The 26,500-nt window shown below is 39.6% G+C and overlaps 1 protein-coding gene across 1 annotated transcript; it reads left to right on the forward strand.

Annotated features, from left to right (window-relative positions):
* FBXO33 (F-box protein 33) lies at positions 1–26,500 on the forward strand. Its single transcript, XM_067533685.1, has 5 exons — positions 1–37; positions 152–630; positions 10,515–10,625; positions 18,920–19,605; positions 24,490–26,500. The coding sequence occupies exons 2-5, from the start codon at positions 218–220 to the stop codon at positions 24,759–24,761; spliced, it is 1,482 nt and encodes a 493-aa protein (XP_067389786.1). The 5' UTR covers positions 1–37; positions 152–217; the 3' UTR covers positions 24,762–26,500.

Consider the following 26,500-nt stretch of genomic DNA (forward strand, 5'->3'; position numbering starts at 1 on the left):
TAGGATCCTTCCCCCCCCCACCCGCTCGAGTTCGGTGGTACGCACCATCCTCCCCCGCGGCCGGGCGTGGTGGTTTGCCCCGGCAGTAGCCGACTCTCGGCCGGCCCCTGCCCCCTCCGCCTTGTCATTGATGTTGTTGTTTTTGTCGCAGGAGGCGGAGGCGAGGCCGAGGCCGCGGCCTGGGGCTGCAGCAGCGGGGCTCGGGCCGGCGCCAGCCATGGCGGTGTGCGGGGAGGCTGTGGGCGCCGGCTCCCTCCCCAGCGAGCTGGTGGTTCACATCTTCTCGTTCCTGGCGGGCCCGGACCGGCTGCGGGCCTCGGCCGCCTGCTCGCACTGGCGGGAGTGTCTCTTCTACCCGGCGCTGTGGCCCCGGCTGCGCCTCAGCCTCCGCGTCTCCCCCGCCGAGCGCCCGCGCCTCGACTTCCTCATGCGCAAGTGCGGCTGGTTCGTGCGGGAGCTGCGCGTCCAGTTCGCCGCCGACAACTACCCCAGCGGCGGCGGCGGCGGGGTCTGCGAGGGGGCGGCGGCCGCGGCCGAGGGCGAGACGCCGCTCTGCCCCCGCTGGCTGGATCTGCTGAGGACTTACTTGGAGCTGGTGCTGTGTGTGCTGAGTAGCGTCCGCAACAACAGGTACCGCGGGGCTTCCCGGCCTGGCCGCCCGCTCCCTGGCACTAGCCATCCCGGGGGGGGGGGCAATCCCCTTTGGCCCGCCCCGGCCCCCAGCCCGCTCGGCCCCCTGCCTGGGGGAGAGGGAAATCTCCCTCCGATCCCCATAGCCCGCTCGACCCCCTTCCCTGGGGGGAGGGAGGAGGGCAGGGCAGGAACAGGAGACTCTCTCCGGCCCGACCCCCTTCCCTGGGTGATCTGTTAATGGGAACGTCTTGCTCTGCAAACAGAAAAGGAAGGGTTGGGGGAAGAGTTTGTTTTGTAAAACGGCTTAGAGGAAAATGTATCCAAGTCAATCCTGGAACCCAGATAGATTTCAGCTGTGCATGCTTTAAAATAAAGGACATAATGGAGGCCGCAATGAGGAGGTCATATACTGTATGTGCTGATGCTTCATTAAGATAAATCGTGAAGACGCTACAGACTGATTGATTGCTAATGCACAGCACGTTCCATATTCATAGGAGCCCTGCTTTGATCAGCTGTAACAATTCGGTATGTCAGAAACTGTCTCAGATGAAGCTTTATTTGGTATCTGTGATTATGTAATCTCCATCATTTTTTATAGTTCAGACTGTGGAATATTTCATAAATAGTAAGTAAAACATATATTAATAATTGGTTAAATTAGTGTCTTTGGAGTTAGTTAGGGTTAAAGTATGTAAAGTAGCAAACGTATTTTGCATTGTATCATGTTAGCTGTGGAATATAAATGTAACACAAGGTCTAGAAATAGATTGACTATTTACACTGGCCTGTAGTGGACATAAGGACTTTTGGAGTTGTACAAGAATTGCATTCTTTTTGTTAAGAAAAAAAAAAAAATCCCAAATCAAACATAGGGAGGATCAGACCTATAAGCTTGAATTCTGGTGTATCTAGACACCATTCTTTCAAAATACTTCAAATATGTCTTCATACTTTACTTACACGTGAACAGACCCAACAGAGATGATGTGGTGGAAACACTAATGTGTATATTACACTTTGTGTGTTTTAAGCTATTCCTCCCCACCACCAAGCTGTGATGTAACTTTGCTATTGAAAAAATAATATATTAACTATCATAACAACTCAGTTGCCTGACACTCAGTAATTTCTGAAACTATTTGGTCTCTAATAGAAGGAAGCTTATATTTAGTCAGAGAAACTATTAAAGGGGAGTGACCTTTAATTGTCTTTGATTTTGGGAGGCACTGTTAAAGAGGAGAATGGTTCAGTGGTTAAGGTACTTGCCTAGAACTCGGGAGTGCTGTGTTCAATTCCATGCCTTGCCACAGACTTCCTGAGTGATCTTGGACTCTTACTCTACTTGTGTCTCAGTTCTTTCCATCTGTAAAATGGTGATATTAGTGCTTCCTTACCTCACTGTGGTAATGGTAGCCATATAAACACCTAAGACAGAAAAGCAAGGGCCCATTAAGATGCTGCAGGGTTCCCATCAATATTAGGTCAAGGGTATGGCTAGAAAGGGATCCAGTGATCAAGATGAAATGAGAAACTTTACCTCCCCACCATCACCAATAAAAAAAAGAAAAAAAAAAGCTGTAAATGTTGATTTGGGTTTCTTAGCCTTCCACAAGTTGTAAGTCAGCTTATCAGAAAAGTGAATACAATGATGTAGAAAATCAAAACCTGTTAAGACCCACCATGCTTCTATGGTTTTGGAGATAAATCTTTTTCGTTTGGATTTTTTCACATCTTTTTTCTGAGTTGTATCTAGAGAATAATGAATATAATCACTCCTTGGTTTTAGAAGAGTACAATTTGGCAGGTGTGAAAAGTATCTCACTTTCAATTGCTCCACTTTACTGCAGTTAGCTCAGAGACACTTCTTATATTGTAACTCTCAGCCATCTCACTGACACAGCTTACTTTATGAAAACCTTAGTTCTGCTCCAGCTCTGAACTGAAGTCCCTAACCTTTATATTTTATAGGTTTTACTCTGTTCCTCCACTTGTCAACAGTTTAGGGCTGTCTCATTCCATCCTCTGTGTCAGACGCTATAATACTTTGCTGTCAAGCTTTGTTACTATTCACAAGTTTGTTCTTGTTGGCTGACTCTTGAAAATATGTGTCAGCCAATAAGTAAAAACTTTTTCGGCGATGTTGACCTATCAAACTGGCTAAGGTGTGTGAGTCCACCAGGCAGTGCTCCCTGAACTTGATTGTTTTGGGGTTTTTTTTAAGGTAGGTATTTATAATCCATAGAACACAAGTTCAGACAGTCTTTATTTCTGCATCACTAATAATTAGTCAACAAAATGTTAGTATTGTAAACACAGTGGGTGACAAACTTGGCAACAATGTTAATGTGAGTGAATTTCCAGTGTGCTGTAGCCCAGTGAAAAGTTCCCACATACTGATCCTTCACAATATATCATTACTGAAATTCACTGCCTCAGTGCTATTATCACTTATTCCCCAAACACTTTATAACAAGTGCTTTTATATTAGGGAGGGAGCTTTTGCAACTCTAAATATGCCCTACTATTTTGCCAAGCTATTTTTTACATGCATCCTTTTCAAACTGGTGGATGCTTTAGATATTTCTTCAGTAAAATGTTTGCTTTTCTGTGCTACATATTGATATAGCTAAAATAAACCCCCTGTTTTATTTAGCTCCTTTTAATTAAAATGAATTGTGGTGGAGAAATGCCTTGGCTTTTTAAGGTCCCTTGACAAAATAATCATTGTCTTGTTGCTACGGTAGTCAGGTGTCCCCCGGTGTGGAGAATCTCTTGTGAATCCTTTTTACATTTAATTCCAGCAATTTAGCTCAGCTTCTGAAGTGTGCAGTGTTACACACTATTCAAAACACAATAAACACAGAAAAATCACAACATATAAAAACATGGAGTCGAAGTGGTAGAGTGACTGGCTTTCAGGTCCTAACTATGTCGCAGCATTGGCAAGTTTTCCTTTGGCAGTTCAATTAGAAAGGAAATTTCAAATGAAATTCCAATCACAGATTAGTGCTGCTGCAGTAAAGCTTATTGTAAATACATGGTGTATGGACTTGCATATTTACTTTTAGCTAAATTGCATATTTTAAGCTACATGTGTCTTAAATGAATGTAAATAATTGGAGATAAAAAATACTGTGCTTATGCTGGCAGAGATAACTGTGCTGTAGTTTCACTAAAGCATAGCTCTTTCTTCTTTTCACCATAAATACCCAGAGCATTATACACGCTCCTCCTTTATTCCATCCCCATGGCCATGTTTGAGTTTCATGATAAAATGCTTGTTCTCAAAATATGTGTACACATGGATTCGTCTATTCATGAACTGCACAGTTCTTGACAGCTGTTTAGAACATAAATAAAAAATATGGTATGTAAAAGATCCTCTGGACAGGTTCGTAGAGTTGTCTTAAGTGATTTGGACACTAAAAATTCAAATTGGGACCCCCAAATACTTAAGAGAATTAGCTGAAGACAGCTAATTTCAAACAAGTTCTTGTTCTGGGTTTCTAAGGAGAAGAACTCTGCTTTTCATACTTTACTATACAACATCACTAACTTTTACTCATGATCATGCCAGAGATAATGTAATTTTTGATGGGATTACTGGCCTAGTGGATGGGGGAAATCTGTAGATACATCTTGATTTTTAGTAAGCCTTTTGACACAGTCTCACATGACGTTCTCATAAGCAAGTGATGGAAATGTGGTCCAGATGAAATTGCTTTTAGGTGGGTGCAGACTGGTTGAAAAACCATAGTAAGAATACTTATTATTAGTGACTCACTGCCCTACTAGGGGGATGTATCTAATGGAGTATCTCAGGGGTCTGTCCTGGGTTCAGTATTAGTCACTACACTAATGACTTGGATAGTGGAGGAGAGAGTATACTTATAAAATTTGCAGGTGACACCAAGCTGAGAGGGATTGCTAAAACTTTGGAGGACAGGATTAGAATTAAAAATAAGATTGAGGATGGCCTGATAAAGGTCCTCAAATATGTTAAGGGCTGTTATAAAGAAGATGGTAATCAGTTGTTCTCCATGTCCACTGCAGTAGGACAAGACATAATCAGCTTAATCTTCAGCAAGGGAGATTTGTTAGATATTAGGGGAAATAGTAGGAATAGGCTTCCTAAGGAGGTTGTGGAATTCTTGTCATTGGAGGTCTTAAAGAACAAGTTGGATAGACACCGGTCAGTGAAGGGTCTACGTATGCTTGGGCCTGCCCACGTAGTCTGCCATCCAGGTATTAGCCAGGCCTGGCACTCTTTAGCTTCTGAGATCAGACGAGATTGGGTGCATTCAGTCCAGTATGGCTGCAGGCAAAAGTCACATTACTCAGTTTGTGGGTAATTGAACCCAGGTCAACTGTTTGGAAAGCAGCTCTACTCATTGCTATACTACAGATACATCTAATAAGTTGCAGAGATTCTAGTTACTCTGTCAGGCACATCAAAGACACCAAAGGGAATGAGTGAGGATGGTTCTTTCATGCCTCTTGGGATGTCATTCTGTCAGAGAAACGAGAATCTGCTGCTCTGATTTTTTTTTTAGCATTGTGGGGGAAGTATTTTTGGTAAAATACAGTGCTAACTATCTCACTTTTGGTAAGTAAATCATCATGGCTTATTGTGGTCTTGTAAATCAAAATTATATTGCACAACACAGTAATGCAAAGAATAAGTTCAAAAAACTCTAAAGTGCAAAAAAAAATAATCTTTTTGATGATTATACAGTTCTTTGAGGCTGTATAATACCAGAAGACCTGTGGCAAGACAAATGTCAGCCTGCAAAACTGAAGTTTTTTAATGCTCTGTCAGGTGCTGGATGATGATGTACACTTCTTCCACTAGCTAAATCAGGCGTGGGCAAACATTTTGGCCTGAGGGCCACATCTGGTTATAGAAATTGTATGGCGGTCCATTAACGTTCCAGGAGCGGCTCCAGTCAGGGTGCCGCTGGGCACATGTGGTGGGAGAAGGGCGTGATGGAAGGGGTGGGGCTGAGAGGAGGGAGCAGCTGCTGTGCCACACAGCTTGTTCCGCAGTCTTTCCAGGGACCACCTGAATGGAGCTCATGGACCACTGGCTGAGCTGGAGGGCCTGATAAAAAGCTCAGATGGGCTGTAGTTTTGTCCACCCCTGAGCTAAATTATCCATTCTCTATACAAAATGAAGCTGAAGACATCAACAAATCTGATGTTAAAGCAGATGATTTTGGAAATTGAAAAAATTATATGTAGAAATTTGCTAATTCTCCACTGATTGGAAGGATTTAATGAATTGCTATTACTAATAGTTGCTAACAAATGACATAAAATATACTGACAGTCTTTCTGCTGGAAATCACTTACATTCCAAAGGGCCATCATATAAGTCTTGTTTGATATTACAGATACACAGATCTCATAGACTTTAAGGTCAGAAGGAACCATTATCATCTAGTCTGACCTCCTGCACAAAACAGGCCACAGAACCTCACCCACCCATTCCTGTAATAGACCCCTAACCTCTGACTGAGTTATTGAAGTCCTAAAATCATTGTCTGAAGATTTCAAGGTCCAGAGGATCCAGCAGCAAGTGACCTGTGCCCCATGTTGCAGAGAGAGGTGAAAAACTCCCAGGGCCTCTGCCAGATCCAGAGTCACTGCAAATTTAATATTATGAATAAACAGCCTGCTAATACAGAATTTGTACTGTACTTAGAAAAGATGTTTCTTCATTCTTTATTACTGAGTACAAGTGCATAACAAGGGATCTTGGTGTTCTGATAAGGGTCCTACTCCTGATATTTATTTTTGGCTAGAATTCAAAATCCTGTTTTGCAACAATATAGCAACAAATTGTGAGTCACAGAAGATTATGACTTCTGATGGGGGAATGAGCAGCAGGAACAAATCATCTCTTAAAACAAAGATTCTAAGTAGCAGGTGTGGGGAAACTTTACATGAGTCATCAGAATATCTACGCTCTTATTAAGTGAATTATTGTTTTTCAGGAAGATTCTTTTTATGTGCGGGTGGGGGCAAGGGAGAAATATTTTCTCTGAATTCTGCTGTGTTGAAATCCACAAGTTTAGTCTTACCTTGTTGGAGCTGTTCTGAAAAAAAGTGGGAGGTTGGGTGTCTGTTGCTTGTTTCTCTCCCCATCAAGATCTAGCACATCCTATGACCTGCCTGATCTGTATCAGTGTGGAGAGCAAGAATCTAAATTTTAGTAAAACTCCAGTATGTCAGTAAAATGAGGCACCTGTCTTAAAGAATTATCAGGAATTAAATGAGACTCCAGGGTTATTAAACAGGCCAAATATTCAGCAGATTAATGAAGTCAGAATGGCTGCGTCTTTACTGAGACTCTTGAGCAACTCCTCCACCACTGGTCTGGTATAGGCAGCTCCACTTAACAAGCAATAATGGAATTGCTACCATAGACAGTGAATGAGCAACTTTACCATTCTCTAATCCTGCTGTATGTAAACAAGGCCTATGTGAAATGTGGTTGAAAAATGTGTAATGGACAAAAAACGAGCTTATTAAAAATAGGGCAAAGCAAGCAAATGTAGTTTAGTGCAATTACTAAATTAGTAGAGAATGCAATGGCTATATTAGGATAAAGTTATAAAGTAACTAGAGAAATATAAGCTAGTTTAAAAATAGAATCTCATGGATGAGAAACACCATAAATTGTAAATTCTTTGAGACAGGGACCACCTCTAAATGTGTTTGTAGCGCATAGAACAGCACCACTCTAATTCTGACTGGGGTCTCTGGTTGCTGCTTTAGTAAAATTATTCATTAGTAATTATTCTTTTCCTTTCTCAACCAATAATAATAGTAAAAGTGCAACAGGGATCAGAATAAACAAGTGGGATAAGTATTATTATTTTCATTAGTGATCTATGGGGGGTGTGAATTCAGCCATGATCAAACTTGCTAGTGATGATGATAATCAGGTGGATAGCAAATGCAGAAGAGAACAGAACTAAGTTGCACTATAGCTGTCAATATTTACTTAAATAGTAAAGTCTTTGAGTCAGGGACTGAATTGTAAACTCTTTGAGGTAGAATGGCTGTCTTCCAGTTGTGTGTACACTATCTAGCACAAAGAAGTGTTACAGCAATTTACTACTACTAGTGTAATCTTGAAATAAAACCGTGGGCTACAAGTAGTGAGATGATGCTGACTGACTTTTAAACAGACCCTGTGTATCCTGCAATTCTCTGGCTGCATAGTTAATCACTTGCACAGAATTGTTTCCAGATCAAATCTTTAAAAAAAGTAGAGTTCCTAACCCTTGTGTGTAATGTAATGTCTTCCTGAGTCTGCAAATGCTCTGAAAGGTGTGAACTGCCTCATTCATCTCAGTGACTTTGTTCTGAAATGTAAAAATGACAGTTTCATTATCAGCATTACATATGACACTGCCAATCAATTTAGCAGAAACATCCAGCTATCCTACTTCCTTCAACTTATTAAACTGATTCTCTCAGATTCCCAAGGGCAAAAGCCCCAACTATCCCCCTTCTCTGCAGTCAAAATCTTAAGCTTTCCCCTCATTCAACAGTTTATTTTAGGTAGCTAGGCATCTTTAATATAAAAATCTGAGTCATACTGAAAATGGGAGTGGTCAGCATAAAAATTGTTTAAATGTAATATCAAATAACATGGGCTACTCTACTGATCATATTTTAGTTAAAATTTCCAAAGCAGAATATCTAGGAATGTTGTTGCAGTAATTAGGTGTAGCTTGCTCTGAAGTATTAGGGGCCTTGCTAGTAAGTCCCTCATTCACTTAGGAGAGGAAATAAACAGCAGATACAATTAGGAGACAGCTGTTAGGAAATCAGAGTAGGAAGTGATGATGGATCACAAACTAAACGAGCTTTTTAGTAGTACTAGTGCATAGTGATTATAAAGGGTGATAGGATTGGATTTAAAAATTAGAGAAGTGAGACATCCCTTTTACATATCCTTGGTTCCACTGCAAGTGAAATATCTTAAGAAGATTTAGTAATCTTCTAGTGGAGTGCAGGGAAGAGCCCAGGGAAAATTCCCTAGCACTGCAACATGGGCTTTAGTGTTATTCACGTAATATACTTGGAAACAGATTTTTGGATGTATCACCTTTAAAATCCAGGAGATATACATGCATGCTTCAACAAAAAACAGTCACCACAAGGTAGTTATGCTGCTCCTCATCACTTTTCTGGTGATGCCAGCAGCAGCATTAAATTATCGAGAAAGGGTCTGAGAATGTGCTGTTGTCTAGGATTGTTGATGGCTATATTATTTACAACTTTCTGCAATCAACCCCTTCTTCCTCACTGCACACATTGGAGCAATGCAACTGTTCTAATTTTTTATACATATATCAGAATATATGTGGGACATGATGTATCCACACAGTACGAAAGCCACACGGTTCCTCATGTTTACAATGTCCTCTGGGAACTGCTGTGATGAAGTAACAACGTGCTACCTGTAAAAACAGCAGGAATTAGGAGTTCATTTTGTACATTTTTATAGGTAAACTATAGATTAAATTACAGTGCCAAAAATAAATGGATGGTTCTAACTCTTGCAGTGCTCCACATTTTCACTAGGATTCCTGTAATGTTACATTACCAAAAATAACATTGTTTTAGAGTCCTAGGAATAAATCATATGTATAGAATATGTAAATATTTGAAGGAATCCTGTCAACTTCAAATGTAGTCATTTGTAAAACGTTAAAAGTACTTCAGTGGCACAATGGCATTAGAGCCCCCTATACCTACTTTTTTGGTTATACAATCATGTTTTTAATATCTTTCCCTCACTGGTTGCTGGAGGGCAGGGGAAACACAAGTAAGTGGAAGAAATTCTCTGTGTAGGGGAAAGTGAAACTGACAAATGTGCTGACACGTGCATAACTTGAATTAATTTATATATAGTTTGCCATAGTAATCTTCTATGTCTTTTTAAAAAAACATTGTGAATGATGGAACACTGATGAAGCATGTTACAATAACTATATGCTGTCTGGTACAATGTAAATTAAATGCTGATTTTCTTCAGACTTTCTTCTGTCCTATCTTTAGGCATAGATCAGGCCAAACTTAAGTGGATTTAGCTACTTCACTTGCCTGTGGAAAAACTCATATCCGAGAGATGTAGTTAAGCCCACCTAGCTCTTGCCTCTTGGGTGGATTAACTACAGTGACAGAAAACCTCTTCATTTGCAGTAGCAAATATCTACATTAGAGTGCCATAGCACCTGATCTGTGCTGCTGTAGTTTAGACAGAGCTTTAGATGAGATTTGGATGTTCAACCTTAAGTGCAGTTTTCATATAACGAAAAGCAGATACATACAATGTCATTGTTGATGGAATTTTAAATAAGTTTGTAAGGATGAAAGTGGATAACATGCACTTAGATGTCACAGGGAGTTAGGGTGACCAGATGTCACGATTTTATAGGGAGTCCTGATATTTGGGGCTTTTTCTTATATGGGCTCCTATTACCCCCTCACCCTGTCCCAGTTTTTCATACTTGCTATCTGGTCACCCTACAAGGAGTGTTCCTGGTAACATTCTGCTGGACAAATAAATACATATTCAGACTGTTATAGTATGGTGACTTCAACACTGATCAGACTTCTTGCTTCAGTTGTTGATTTTGGCATGTTAAGCTGCTCCCCCAAAAAACTCCTTCTAAGCTTTAGTTTATTTGGAAGTTGTGTATTTGTCTCAAACTTCTAGACAGTGAAAATTTTCCCAGCCTGGATGCTACCTCCTGTGCATAAGTGTGCCTTTGCTACCTGTGTTCAAGAATTGTCGTTAATATTTCCCCACTGTTGCCTTACCTTCGTGTGCAAACTAACAAAACCTATTTTTATAGGAACCTCCAGAAGTTAAGTCTTTTTGGGGATATAAGCATTCTGCAGCAACATGGAAGTATATCGAATACATACCTCGGCAAGGTGGACCCAGATGGCAAAAAGATTAAGCAGTAAGTTCTTCTGTATACACTAGCAAAAATATCATAATGGTTCAAAGAACTGGTCATTAGAATGCAGAGCTCTTTACCTCAAGAATATTGAGTTGAAAAAGCTCCAGCTTGGTAGTGAGAGAGATTTCATTTGGTTTCAGTTTTTGTGCTATCTGATGGTCATAGTGTGGTCTATGTGAGAAGAGTTGATCTTGGTTAGGCTCCTACTGTCTACATCACACAAACCATCTTCAGTTGTCACATTTTTGGTAGACTCTGCAGACGGTGCATGAAGACACAATACTTTCACTCTTGCAAGTGATTACTCTAAAACTGAATGAGGTGTTATTGGGCTCAGGGAGAGAGGAACAGGGTTTCATTGGCACTGTATGTATATTGCTATTCTGAGAATAAATGGAGAACTGCACTAGGAATTGAAGTCATCTGATGCATTTAACAAATACATACAAGAAAAATGAATATTAGGAAACAAGTGACTTTGAATCAGGGTAGATTGATTTAAATCATGATTTAAAATCAAGAAAATCATTGATTTAAATCATGTTTCCCACTGATACTTCTTCACATTTCTTAAACAGTGGTGCAAATCTGATCACTAAAACATGATAATTTACAACTCAGTACGGCATTTTACAACATGTAGGAGGGTATACTTTGTGTAATTTTTTAGATAACTTGATTTTTATTAATTTAGGAAATAGTACATAATACTCATTACCTGTGTCAAGCTACAGGTGAAGCAGCAGTACATTAAGAATGGTAAGAACTAAATGACACACACAAACAAATACAATAGCACTTGTGTTTTATTAAACTAAATCTTAAATGTTGCAACTGCAAATGTGAAACATTTATGTAACATCCAACATAGCAATCAGCTTGGGAATTTACTTGTTAAATCACACTTATACTAAAAGGCGCAGAGAGTCTTGAAGAATAATGCATTGCAAAGTGAATTATTTGAGTTACTAACCAGTTGATCCACATTGTTCTTCAGACATATCCACATCTTCATCCACATCATTTTCTCCCAATAAGCAGTTTTCATTATGATGTTTCATTCTTGCAGTTAGGCCCTGCATCTCCCTCTTGCACTGCTTACACTTGACACGTTTTCCTGTTTTACCCAGGGAAGGAATTTCTTCAAAATATTCCCAGATAGGGTCTCTCTTACACCCAGAAGCCATGACAGTTTTTCTGTGGCAAAAGTGTGGGGGAATATAGGAAGCTCTGTGTGTACTGAATAATGTCTTCCCCTTTCCTTTCCAGTCCAACTCCACTGTTCCTTTCTACTCTGCCTCCGTCCTTTGTCTCTCTGTCTTTAAGACAATGTCTTAACTAACTCCTTTGCCTTGCTTGGCCCAGCTCCACCACCACGTAAGCACAGAACAACAGTCCTGTCCAGCCTGTGTCTTTCTTTGCACATTCATGTGCAAAGCTGGTAGTTAGGCTGGACAGACTAGAGTCATTAATTAATTTTTATGAGACTGTAAGTGTAGGTTTAGCATGTTTGTGATTAGATTTAATTGTAACTGTTTTTTAAACAAGAGAAATTTAGTTTGATTTTTTTCTTTAAAAAATCAAAAAAATCTGATTAAAAAATTCAATTTTTTTAAAAAAATTTTTAAAAAATAATTGATTTTTATCCACCCTGCTTTGAATAAAGTTGTAAGTGAACTCCAAGTAAGAATTCATCACAAGACTCCATGCCTATTTAAAATGAGAAGTACTTATTTGCAGGATTATTCCTAAGAGTATGTCCATACAGGAAAACTCTATTGGTATAAGCTAAGGTGTGAACTTAAACTGATACTTATATCAGTATAATACCTCCATATGAACACTTTTATTCCAGAATCCGAATGCCTTTTTTTGTTTAACTTATATCTAGGCTTGGCAGAACTCATATTTTATTTTTTGTATAATTTTGATGGGTAATGTTTACTTTTAAGCTTTTTTCTATTTAAACTTTCACATTTGTGATAAATTAGTGTGTGTGTGTGTGTGTGTGTGTGTGTGTGTGTGTGTGTGTGTCAGACAATTGTTTAATGACAGTGGACACCGAGATACAAAAAATTAAAACTTTTTAACTGTTAAAACACAAATTGTCAACATCGCATGTCAAAATATACAAAGTAAATATCCCTAAATCAACTCTTAAGTTCTCACGCACCGTTTTTCTTTCTTTGCCTATCTGTAAATTTTTATCATCAGTGGAAATATTTTTTGATAGTTTGTGTGTGTACAGTGAAATCGACACAAATCTAATCCTCCCAAGCCTACTTACGCCCTTTTGGAAGTGTGTAAGATAAAGTGAAAAAGCCATTCTTATTCTGGAATTAGTGGCCACACAGTAGGTTATAGTAGTATAACTATATTGGTTGAATTATATTGGTATAACTGTAAAACTTTTCCATGTAGACAAGCCCTGAGTGCCATAGTTTTATACTAAATGGCCTGGAAAAAAAAATCTGCTTATCCCAATATTCTAGGAGGGAATGGGTACTCTTTCCTCTTCCCTGTGCCTGCAGCTGAAGTAGCTCTGGAATTATCATAGATACCCACAGATGGATTAATATGTATATGAATAGTGTACTGTGTGTAATGCCTAGGTCCTGATTTAAATTTACAAAACAGTGGAAATTCAGACATGCATCTCCTACTTTCTTTGTTACCCTGTTGTGCTTATGTAATCCAGAAATTGAGATCAATGGGAGAGATTATGTAACATTCATACTGTATTGCAGTTCTGAGGAACAAGTTATAGATGCAGTAAAAGCTTTTACTCTGATTTTTGTTGTTTTTTTAAAAACCTGCTCAGAGCTCTTCTTACTGTGATGATTTGGTGCATGAAACATAGTTCACTATGTAGTGTTTAGTTTTTTTATGCAGTATATTTGCAGTTCACTGTTTAAATGTACATTTATACTTCTCTCTTTCCAAACAAGTTTTATTTAAGCATTCCTATGGGGAAATTTAATACATGATATAAATACAGTACATTGTGTGGTTGCAGAAAATATATTCCACCATTGAAATAAACTTAACTATTTAAAATTTTATTCCAGAGATGTTACTATGTCATCTAACAGTTGAGTGGATCAATCTTTTTTTTTCTAAAAATAACAATTGAGCCATTTTAATAAGTGAATTTAGGGCTTATGAAAAGTGCTGGATTGACACTGCATTATCCACTGAACAGAAACAGTATAGACAGCAGTAGTAGTCTACTTGCTTCCGGCATAGCTCTACCAGTATGTCTCAATCCTGACTCTCAACCACTTTTCTGAGGGTGAGAAAGCTAATTCAGTTTGTGTCCATTCAGTCTTTGGCTTCTCTTCTGACTCTGTCAACAAGGGTACTCCTTAGTGCTAATTGCGAGAGTGGCTTTTCAGTGGATGGGTACCCACAGAAAACTGGCCTGAGACAGCCAACTCACTGTTTTGTATAGAATTGATTATTGAACAACTTTCAGAAACATTTGTTACTATTGTTCTGAGACCATGTATGATGATAAAAGTCCTAATTGTACCTGTAAGATAAAAGTAGGTTTTTTCATCAGAAAAGTGTAGACAGTTGAAATTAAAACATCCAGGATGAAAATAAGATCAGGAAACTAATAGAAATGGGTCCCTGTGTAATTAAACTTATAGAACATAGCTTGAACTATTAAATTAGTGTGTACTCCAAGATTAGAGGTACCATATTCAGTTAAAGAACTTATTGGAAGTGCATTGTTAAAATGAATGGCAGTGTAGTTGGATGATAACTTCATTGTGCTCCCTATTGGGCCTTATATTTATTAGCTCAATATATGGTTATTGTGTAATATAAAGTATCCTCAGTTGAGTTGTTTTAAATACTTGATTGTAAAAATATTTGAGATGTAATTAGGTTAAAATGAAGTAAATGGGACTGGAAAGGTTGGCTCAGTATTAGATAGCTAGAAAAATTTAGATGAAGTGGCTGTATGGTTTTTGGTGAACACGTGGATGGCTAGTTGTGAGGGCAGAATCTACTTAGGCTTAAATTCAGGGATTTGCATACTGTTATCACTGAAAACGGCTGTACACTTGAGTTTCTAAATATTCAGCATCCCTGCTTTGATTGGATGAGTTTACTTCTAGTACAGAACAATATTAGAAGCTACAGTTGTGCAATTGTAGTTAATTCAGTACAGTTTACACAGTAATCAAAAGCAAAATGCTCAAATAGTATTTTAAACTATGTTGTTTTAATACTAAACATGCATCTGGTCATTAGAGAAGCACAACTTAAATTAGGCGCCACAAAGAAGAAAACATTTAGTAATGTGCAGTAATACCATGTTGAAAATACATGCATCTCAAGTTTACAGTTCATAAATATTGCAGAAGGAAGACCTATAAAACTAATTTAAAATATTAAATGTTTATTGAGAATGACTATATAGAATATTGCAAGATACGAGTTTATCATTCTAGCACATTATTTTAGCCCCTTATACATATACATATATATACATGCACATCAGCACTAATTCTTCATTCTTCTTTGAGTGCTTGCTCATATTGATTCCATTCTACGTCTGTGTGTGCCTCCATGCATGGTTACCAGAAATTTTTTCCCCTTAGCAGTACCTGTAGGGCTGACTCCAGTGCCCCCTGGAACCCCACACACATGCCGTGGTATATGAGACACCTCTGGCCCTGTGCCCCTTGAGTGCCTTCTTTCTGCCATTGACTCTGGTATCAAGAACGCTATAGCAGACTGCCTCAGCAGGTCCTTCTTACCCCGCCACAAATGGTCATTTCACCCGAAGGTAGTCGACATGCTCTTCTAGAAGTGGGGATTTCCCCAAGTGGACCTCTTCGTTTCTGAGCTGAACAGGAAGTGCCAGCAGTTTTGCTCCATTCGCAAGATGAGCAAAGGGGCGCTGTCCGATGCCTGCCTTCTTCTATGGTCGGGGGCCCTTATGTACGTCTTTCTGTCCATACCGCTAATTCACAAGGTCCTGTTGAAAATAGAGTGACAAGGCAGATATCATTCTGGTAGTGCTTGCCTGGCTGCGGCAGCATTGATTCACAACGCTGCTGGAGCTGTCTATTGCCCCCTTCCCCCTCCGGCTAGAATTGCCACACTGGCACAATCTCCTCTCTCAGGATGGGGGGCAGTTGCTGCATCCGGACCTGGAGTCTCTGTACCTGACAGCTTGGAGGCTGAGTAGCCAAAACTGGAGGAACCAGCGTGTCCTCACAGGTGCAACAGGTTCTAATGGGTATCAGGAAACCCTCCAGTAGAACATTGTACCTAGCCAAGTGGAAGCGGGTTACCTGTTGGGTGACATCCAGGGGGATCTTGGTCCAGCAGGCATCAATCCAGACTGTTTTGGACTACCAGTTACACCTTAAGCTGCAAGGCCTAGCTATCGCCTCATTGAGGGTGCATCTAGCGGCTATTTCCTCCTTTCACCCCCCAATTCACGGGAAGTTGGTTTTTTCCCATGACATGGCAGTCAGATTCCTGAAGGGCATAGAGAGGCTCTACCCATAGGTTAGGGATCCATTTCCTCTCTGGGACCTGAATCTGTTTCTCTTCAGGCTTATGGGGACCCCGTTTGAATCTTTGGCAACCTGTCCTTTGTTGTTGCTGTCCTGGAAGGTGGCCTTCCTGGTAGCAATCACCTCGGCTAAGAGGGTATCTGAGATTAGGGTACTTACCTCTGAGCCCCCTTATACAGTTTTTTTTATAAGGATAAGGTCCAGTTGTGGCCTCACCCAGCCTTCTTGCCCAAGGTAGTGTACCAATTTCATTTTAATCAGGATATTTTCCTGCCTGTTTTCTTTCCAAAGCCCCATGCTTTGGGGGAAGAACAACATTGGCATATGCTCGAAGTCCGAAGGGCCCTAGCATTTTACATAGAGTGGACAAAGTCGTTCCGTAAGTCCACGTAGCTCTTCGTGGCAGTGGCCAATAGGATGAAAGGCTCACCTGTTCCAACACAGCAGATTTCCTCCTGGATAACCTCTTGTATTAGATTCTGCTATGAGCAGGCAAATGTTCCGCTTCCGGGGGTGGTTACAGCCCATTCCACCAGAATGCAGGCTTCATCGGCGGCATTTCTGGCACAGGTGTCCATTCAGGACATATGCAAAGCTGCTACCTGGTCCTCAGTGCACATTTTCACCTCCCATTATGCCATTGTCCAACGGACATGCAATGACGCCAGCTTCAGCAAGGCAGTGCTGCAGTCGGCTCACCAATGATCTCCGAACCCGCCTCCAAGGTATTGCTTATAAGTCATCTAGACTGGAATGGACATGAGCACGCACTCGAAGAAGAAAATAAGGTTACTTACCCTGTAACTGTTGTTCTTCGAGATGTGTTGCTCATATCCATTCCATGACCCACCTCCCAGTCCCCACTGTCAGAGTTGACAGCAAGAAGGAACAGAAGGGTCGTAGGGCCAGTGGCGCCTCATGTGCCACAGCATGTGCGTGGGGCTCCAGGGGACACCAAAGCCAGCCTTACAGGCATTACTGAGGGGAAAAAATTTCTGGTAACTGTGCATGGACGTGCACGCATACTTAGAATGGAATGGACATGAGTAACACATCTCAAAGAACAACAGTTACAAGGTAAGTAAGTCTTTTTTTCTTCTGAGATTAGATGCCCTTACATAAGTTTCTTTACTGACTGTGTGGTTGTGTGTATACACAGTGGATACTATGTAGCAGTTTAGCTCAGAACAACTTAATTTTTGTTATCTTTTTTTATTTTGGGGTTAAAGGTTTCTGCATTGTATTCCTTGGTGCCTTTAAACAGGGACAAACTTAATCTGACCCAGTTCCCCTCCTGCAAATACTATATTTTTTCTTCTTAAGTGACAATTATGTGTGTGGTGTGTGTGTGTGTGTGTGTGTGTGTGTATATGTATATATATAGATTGCACATTAAGGTGTATGTGCATGTGTGTATATTAAAATGGGAACTGTGACTGTGTGCTCAGAAGAGCATTTGTTGGTGAGGGCGAGAAAAATCTTGCTGGGTTTTAGCAGCTGTGTGGGACAAGATCAAAGAATTTCTTTAGAGCCGGTCTGGAGCATTTAGCTACACTGCTGAAGTTGTGTGATTCACAATTGCACATTCAAGTTAAATTCCTTCCTCTCTTAAGTATGTTATGTGAACTGAATATATAACTTAAAGATCTTCCATTCATAAACAGTTACAGGGATGAGACAGATGGGTGAGATACTCCTGTGTGGTGAATGTGGACCCTTTTTTTTTTTTTTTTTTTTTTTTTCCCCCCCACCCCCCCCAAAAAGGCACATAAATCTTATACTTGGATATCTAATTTTAAAATATTGCCAGGCCCAAATCATGCTCATCCCAGTTCAAACTCTTAGAATTGCTGGCAATTGTGGAAACGATCATATATGCACACATGCAAATGTTTTAAGAACCACACTATTTATTCTATGTGATTGAGAGAGATGTACCGTATTTCCCCATGTATAAGACGCTCCCATGTATAAGATGCACCTTAATTTTGGGGCCCGAAATTTGAAAAAAAATGTTATTGAACTCAAGTTTTATTCATCATAAATGCAAGTAAAAAAATCTACAACCACTGTATAAGACGCACCCAGTTTTTAGACCCCAAATTTTTCGGAAAAAGGTGCGTCTTATACATGGGGAAATACGGTAATGAGTGTGGTCAGGTAACCAGTTTCAAATATTTCTAACTTTATTTTAAAACCAAATCTCTCAAAAAGCATTGATGTGCTTTTGGGGCTGTATAATGTACATACTAAGCTTGCTGTCAGGCTGGGTGGGGTAGGGACTGCATTAGAGGTATCTGAGCACAAAGCATTAGAGGCTTTTTAAAGTGGTACAGTTAGTCGTGTGAGTGAGTGAGTGAGTGAGAAATATATAAAATGGCTGAATTAATTCCCTTAAACTTTTGTTTTGTTTTTTAAAAGTTTTGGAGCTGAAAAATATGGGCCTCTTCTGTTCAAAGGGCAACATTTTCCACAAGAGCAATCAATACATATGATTTATCTTGGGAAGGGAATATAATTGCAGCATCATTTGAGTTTGGTAGAAGTTACTACTTTAGAACCTGATTCTGCAGGTGCCATACATGCAGAATTTTCACTGACTGCTCTAGAAGCTCCTCACATAGCACAGCTACAGAATCAGGCCCTGACTGAAAGAGAAGAGTCTTTCTTTAATAAATACAGAGTTCTATACAGTTGTATTACAAGATTGATTTATATTTAATGGGGTCGTTGTTGCTTATATTTTTCTTGCAGAATACAACAGCTATTTGAAGAAATATTGGGCAATAGCAGGCAACTGAAGTGGCTGTCTTGTGGGTTTATGCTGCAAATAGTCACTCCCACATCATTGTCATCTTTATCAAACCCCATTGCCAACACCATGGAACACCTGAGTTTACTGGACAACCACATCCCTGGTAATACCACTCTTATCACTGCAGTTGAATTGGAGCGCTTTGTGAATCTGCGCTCACTCGCCTTGGATTTCTGTGATTTTACAGCTGAAATGGCAAGAGTCCTGGCTGATAGCAACCATGTGCCTTTGCATCGACTCTCTCTTCTGGTCCACAATATTTCCATAATGCACAAGTCCTTGGAAAACATGCCAGAAGATGAGAATTGGAAGGCACTGACACGCAACAGCACTAATCTTCGGGTCTATATTATGGCGTTTGATATCAAGAGTGATGACATGCTAAGAATTCTTAAGCCCAGTATCCCACTAGAGAGGATTCATTTTGACAGCTACATCACTTGTGTTTCAGGAGCTGTTGTTGACCTCATATCCAGGCAGTATGACAAGTTTCTCACTCATTTTATATTAATGAATGATGTGATAGATATGTCTGGTTTCCCAGATCTTAGTGACAACCGTAATGAAGATCCACTGGTTTTGTTAGCGTGGAGGTGCACAAGGCTGTCTCTCCTAGCAGTTCATGGTAGGTAATTCTATGCACAAACATCATAAAAGACTTTTTGACCTTTTTGATGCTTTAGTCTTTTCTAAAAATCACAATCATACACTTTGTAGTAATAACATTAGTTACTGTCCTAAAAAATCCTGCATGAGATGTTAACTGTAGAAGCCGTTTTATACAAATCCTGAAAAAACATATTCTCATACCATCAAACTTAAAAGTGTAAAGTCATGCCACATACTATAGTTACTAATTCCTCATAACAGATCACATAAATAGTAAGTTACTGATTGTAAACAAATTTTCCGATGCAACTCTCTTCTCACCAGGAGTTTACTAGGTTGACTTATGTAAATGAGGATGAGCGAGAATTTTTCTTGTAAAGTTCCAAAAGAAGGTGGTGTGTATATAATTGCGTGCTATGGAAGGCTTAATTTGAGCGTGTAGAGGAGCTTTGTTACATTAAGCTATGTATTATCCAGGGAGTGTCTATGCTTGTGGGTATGAGAATTGGAAAAGTTTGCTGCTTACCATTAGTTTGTTTTGCTGTGGGGGTTAGGTGATCTTACTTCCTGGTTGTAAATATATATGGCCCACAATGAAGCTAGGGTGAGAAGAGGTGTGTATAACCAATATAGTAAGGATCTCCAGCAGCTAACAAGCTGAAGTGTTGGCTGACAAAGTTTGGAATCTGTTCCCTCAGTCTAATGTACTTGTAGGAGGAAGAGTAAACTGCATTTCTCTGTCTCTGAAATAGTCTTTGGTGAGTGCCTGCCCAAGTGCCACAACACACTGGTCATATAAATTTTTTCCTCAACTAGCTATTTTATTATTGTAAACCTCTAATCCATTCTGAATTTAGGCTCAAAGAGAAAGGAACTTACTCTTATATATTATCTGACTTCAAGTGACCTACAGCAGAAAAAAGTAGGTAATAGTCATTTAACAAATTTAGGGAAACTCAATCTAATGTAACACTAATAGTGTGGATCTTCATACTCTTATGTGGACAGGCCTCAATTCTGTGAGCTGCTCTATAAGCGTGGACCCATGCTGCTTATTCAAACAGCTTGCAGGATGGGGTTGTTTAATCTTTTAGCTCAAGCGGCAAAGGGCTCATGCTTTTTGCACCAAAGGGCATTGATTCAAACTCCACTGTAGCCCAAAGTGGGAATGTGGAGGGCAGATACTTGCAAGAAAGAATCTTCAGCTGACAAGTTTTAATTCTTTTCCATCAGAAATCAGATTGCATCTTCCCATCTTTTCTTTTTAATAACTTGTTTCATAGAGTCAAATTAGGGGTCTGACTTCGTGCAACCAAGACATCTTAAGTGACCAATTGTGGTTTTAGGTGTCTAGCATTAGCCACCTAACTTAAAATTTGGCCAAATTGTTATTGATTTGACAGTTATTATCCAAAAATCTTTGCTCATCATACAGGGGAAAACATGTCAGATGTTCTCCAAGATACATCTAATATAAAATATAAACAAGCAGCTGTGTAAATTCACAAGCTAACAAATCCAGCATCAGAAATGTATAGCGTTGTCACATGTCTATCCAGCAAACATTCAGATAAAGCAATAGAAAGCAAAAATTGAATAGTCTTTATTGAGCAGAGAACTGAAAATTACATAATTGTCCGATCTTTTTAGACTGATTAGAAGGTAGTAATGTAATATAATTTCTTATTGTCTGTTAAGTGGGGAAAAAAACAGATGCCCAAACAGGTGAAATCAAATCTCAAGACGAAATACTTTCAGCTGTGCTTTTAGTAACTTGCTTAAATTGGGAAAATCTTTTTTGTAGCATTCTGCTATCAAGCTGCCTGGAAATTATTTTGTCAGCTGAGATAAAAAATAATAGCTAAAGTTCTGTTTTAGGTTAAAATATTTAAGAACTTAGAAATGAAGACTACATGTTTGTTATAACAGGTTCTAAAAGCAGCAGTTTATCTCAGGGATCAATTTTAGATTATTCAGAAAAGGCTAAAATATTCATATTACATGCTCTGTTCTCCATAATTTCTACTGCTTTTTAAGGAAGCATTGTTTTTATTCGTCTTAATAACATGACAGTTTCTAAACTTTTTTACAATTCAGAAATCACAAGTTCTAACTTGTTAGGTCCTGATTGGCAGTAAAGACTATCTTAATGTTAACTTTAGAAGTGCTTGTTTTTTAAAAGGGAAGCTTGACTTGTTGATAACGTTTAATATTGTGGCAGCTAACAGGGGTGGTGGTAGGAGGACAGAAAAATCTTCTCTTGCATTCATTCCCTCTACTCTCAGAAGAAGCTAATGAAATCCATTTATACCTGTCCTCTCCTCTTGCAATTGTCTAAGTACTTATATGACCTCCCTCACTGTAGTATGAGCACCTTTCTTCTGGGTCTCAAGTAACAATTACAAAAAAATCACTGTCAGGAACATGTAATGATAAAATAGACCCATATAAGCTGAACACAGCAATTTTTTTTTTTTTTTTTTAAATATACCGAACACTGGGCTTTGGTGCCACCCACTGACAATTTAATACACTTGTATCTGATAACCTTCAGGAAAGAAAAATAAAAAGCTATAAATGAACTATTCTGTGGTTTAGTTGTGACAGCTCAGAGGATGGTGACCATTCAATAGCCAGGATTTACTTGATCTGCATTTGTCTGGCTGCTATTTGTCGCTTGACCAGATAGGGCTAAAAGAAATCTGCCTGACTAATGCCTCTTGCAAAAGTGCCTTCTCACTGGGGCCTTAAGAGTTTTTTCTGCTTTCACAGAGAAACCTCTGATACCTACCTCAGAATGAACCTTCCTGAAGCAATAAGAGTGAGTACTGAGGCATCTTGGGGACTGAAAAGCTAGCCTACCCAGCTTGCGTGAAAACGGGGGGAGAGAATCACCCCCGGGGGGCAGAGTCTGTCCCTGAGGTAGCCTTAGACTTAGGGGAAGAAGTACTTCAAGATTTCATGATGTAGAGATCCTTTACAAGCCCCTCCCTTACTTGTGAAGTGTTTGGTTGGATTGTGGTCCTTTCTGGCTGCTAAAATTTTATCAGAAGACCACTTCTGGAAGGCGAGAACATGAAAAACTGTAGTGGTCATGATAATCGCCTCAGTATTCAGAAGGCTAATACAGGGAATGGTGTTCCTCCAAATTATAGCATGCAGCAGTAGTCATGTACCCGAATCACCCTTCTTAGGCTGCCACCTTTGTTCTTGTGGGTGTGTTTGTTCTTTCTTTCAGTAAGAACCTATTAATTCTGAATTATACAGTGAATTGGCTAAACTCATTCAAGATTCTTCCAGAAAGTAGAACCTAAAAGTGGAGTTCTTGATTGGGTTTGGTATCCTACAGCCTTCTAGGCCTCCTGATGTTCCTTGTACAATGAGAATTCCAGCCCATTGCACTAGGGAAAGGAAGCATCAGTGAATGAACGTTACAAAGTTGCCTCTTAGAGTTCCTTGCTCTTTCATTAGGCACTACCACTGACTATGCCAGCATCTTCAGATGCCCTGGACTGCAGAGTTCTTGAGTAGTACTTCTAGGAGAAACTTCAGGGGCAGTAGGTACAAATAGGTTTCTCATTCCCCTTCATCGTACTCCCTCATTTAATTCAGCCTCCGCTGTCTTCTCCCTTCCTCATTGAGATGTTTTCTCATAGGATGCTGCTATACAGAACCCCACTATCTATATTGTTGAAGACTACGCCACAGAGAGTCAAACCTTACTTGTATTTACCAGATAACTTTCTGGGGCTTGGATAAGATTGCCCAGTTTTATCCGCTCTACTAGGCTTTCCAAGTCCAGACTTCGACAAGAGAATTTGCACCTCTAGGTGGGAAGAAGAGTAAGCTTGTAGGTCAGTTTTTCGCAACCCATGGGCCACTTGCAGACCAGTCAGCACACAGCTACGGCCCATGTGACATCCTCAGAGCCGTACAGGTAGTGTATATATTGTGTGGATGTGGCCCACATAACACAGAGAGAGCTGCATATGTGGTCCACAATGGTGTATAGGTTGAGAACCACTGTTATAGCTACTTCATATTGGAAGGAATAAACTGGAGATGCAAAGAGGAGGGCACCCTACAGAAGAGGAAAATTCTGGATGGTGCCTAGTGGTGTCAGTGAGGGAGGAACCCAGCATGTTTCTCAGCCAAGCTACAGAAAGCAAGTTAACTAGTAATTGTGGAAATATAATTTGCCTTTTTCTTCATTTTCAGGGAGAAATACAGTATGCACCTGTAGTAGGTAGTAAAGACAACTTTATAATTGTCAGGTTTAATTTCAGTTAAGACTTATTTTGCAGTTAAGTGTAAATGTTTTTTCAGCGTTAAAGGGACTTTGTTTTCATGATGGGTTCCATGATCATGGGGGAAAGGCCACAATCACTATGCCAAAATGGAATCTGGTAATAGAAAATAGGTCTAATTGTAACATAGTAAAATCAAACCTCTTCAGAATTCCTCTGAAGCACAGTTTTAATGCAGTCCTTACACCCATACTTTCACTTAAGATGATTGATCATGCACTCTTCCTTGCACATAACACCTATAAACTGCCAGTAGTTTGGGTCTAAAATATCTGGTTTGCCCCAGAGTCTAAATAATAATTTTGTAGGAGTAGTAGGTTTATTTATCCTTTATAGCAGGACAGAGCAGATCCAACAAAGTTTTGCAGGTGGGGGAAACTACTTACACTGTTTTGACATTTATTTCCTCACTTGATAAGAATAAATCTGAGCCTTATGGTTTGTGACTTATAGGAAATGCTGAAAAAAGGTTGCCAAATGGAAAAAGGGCAAAATCAGTTGAGGAAAAAGCATTATGGTCAGAGTTCTCAGCTGTTAAACACTTTAGAAAAGCAGTTCTGCAATGCAGTGATGCTTGTTTTTTCCTCCCCCAGGTTACACAGTGTGGGCTCATAACCTCATTGCAATTGCTCGTCTTCGTGGCTCTGATTTGAAAATGCTTGAAGTCACAGAAGAAAGCATTGATTTTGACCAAGGTGAATTGGCTGATCAGGATGTGGATCCAGTACATAACCTCATTGAGCAGGTATCCCTTGGATTGGGTCGACCTTGGCATGCAGTCATGGACATAGAATTACTCAGTGTCTTCACTGAGCCAACTCGTCATTTTTATAGAGAGATGCAAAGCTTCAGTGAAGGCATTTAGCTCTTTTTTTATTTACAATTCCTGTGGTTACATATGCAAGTAGGATCCTATTATGTTTTTCAGTAGTGTGAATTAACCCCTTTTGTGCTGTGTTTAATCAGTATTAGCTATATAGAATTATATATGTGTATTCTACTTCTTGATCAAAGAACGTAGTCGGGTATTGGTTTAGAAGCTGAAAGTGGCAACGTTTAGGGCTTTCACGGTTAATGGACTTGTCTACCAAACCTTATAGAGATACAGCCGAAGGTTGTCTGAGGTTGCCGGCTAACTATATTTTTTTACTGAGTAACTCTGCGTCTTCAATGATTTTACTATTGTGTCGGAGTTTAGTGCTCAGGAGCCAATTTTTTTTAATATCCATATCCATAGCCCAGTGGATTTGTATGCAATCATTGTCACATAATCTGGTAGCATGCTACTTATTAGGCTTTAAAAAAAGGAAGAAGACTATCCAATGCCAGTTCTCTGTAAACTTCCACTTTAATTTCACATGCAGTTTGAGGCATGAATTAATACCACTCTAACTTTTTTTTTTTCAAATTATTAAGCAGTACTCTGTAGCACTATGTAGCTTTTTTCAGGTACTCACCTGAATTTGCAAGCTCTTTAGACTATAAATCTTAGGATTTCTGATCCTTTGTAAATTCATCATAGCTTCTTATTCTCATGATCTAGATGTTTCTCCATACGAGTTAGCTTTGGGCCCAGATTTAAAAGGAAATATAAGTTTACACACTCCGATGGGGTAAAAACCATAACAATGAAGATATAAATTTAAATGTACATGCTTGCAAACAAACATTAGTCGTGAAATCCCTAGCAACAAAGTCACTGGACTTTCTCTGTCAGCGCCTGTGTCAGCTGCCAAAGAATAGATTAAAAATGAAGAAGTGCCCACATGCTGGCAGGGGCAGACCAACTGTTGGTCAGCCAGATACTGCTAGATTGTAATATATAAGGTCGAATTTCGACCTGTGGTACACAGCTGTGCTGTGGCTCAGTCAGCAACCTCAGAACTCTTAAACAAACATGCACCTGTTTCACTGTGAATAGTGAATGTAAAGGAAGGAAAGGAAATAAATACAAAGCTTGTTCTATCACAGGTATGAGCTGCTATGATGCATGAAGAACATTCCATGAAGTATGTTTTAAAATCTTGTTATATCTGAGAGGCTTTAAAAGCCGATTTAACTGTTTCAGGGCAACCGCGGTACAGACGTGGTCTCTGTGAGACTTCCACCTGACCCCAGTTTTAAGTGGTACGAATGTTGTGCATTTAATGTTAAAGGACAGTCTGCAATAATTAAAGTAAGTGGCCAACGTGGGTGCCCAGCAGTGCTGAGACCTGGCTGCTATATTGTAAGCTTTGGAAAACACAATTTATGCAACAGATGTCCAGATATGATTCTATTTATGGAAAAAGTTTATATGTGTTTTACAAATGGTTTTACCATCTTATATTAAAATGACCTTTTGACAGGTGTGCGCTGTTTTGTCTCCAGTGAGCACATACCATGCTGATTTTATATGTACATCAGTAGAGTGAATCCACTGGCACAGTGTGTGTGTATATGCCAGATGTGGTGAGATTTTATCTTATAAATGTGATCAGATTAAAAAACTCCTGACAGAAAATGTAAGGAAACCAGCTGAATGTTTGAACTGATGACTGATGTTGTATGGTTTATGTTAAATGTATATTCTTTTAATCAATGAATAAAGCATTAAAAACTGGT

The sequence above is a fragment of the Emydura macquarii genome, unplaced genomic scaffold, assembly GCF_026122565.2.
Source record: "Emydura macquarii macquarii isolate MOO-44397 ecotype Brisbane River unplaced genomic scaffold, CSIRO-AGI_Emac_v2 contig_374, whole genome shotgun sequence".
Classification (NCBI taxonomy): domain Eukaryota; kingdom Metazoa; phylum Chordata; order Testudines; family Chelidae; genus Emydura; species Emydura macquarii.

Coding starts and splice junctions, on each gene's coding strand:
- FBXO33 (XM_067533685.1), top strand. CDS start 218: ATGGCGGTGTGCGGGGAGGCTGTGGGCGCCGGCTCCCTCCCCAGCGAG. Junction 631..10,514: donor AGTAGCGTCCGCAACAACAG/GTACCGCGGGGC, acceptor CTATTTTTATAG/GAACCTCCAGAAGTTAAGTC. Junction 19,606..24,489: donor GTCTCTCCTAGCAGTTCATG/GTAGGTAATTCT, acceptor TTCCTCCCCCAG/GTTACACAGTGTGGGCTCAT.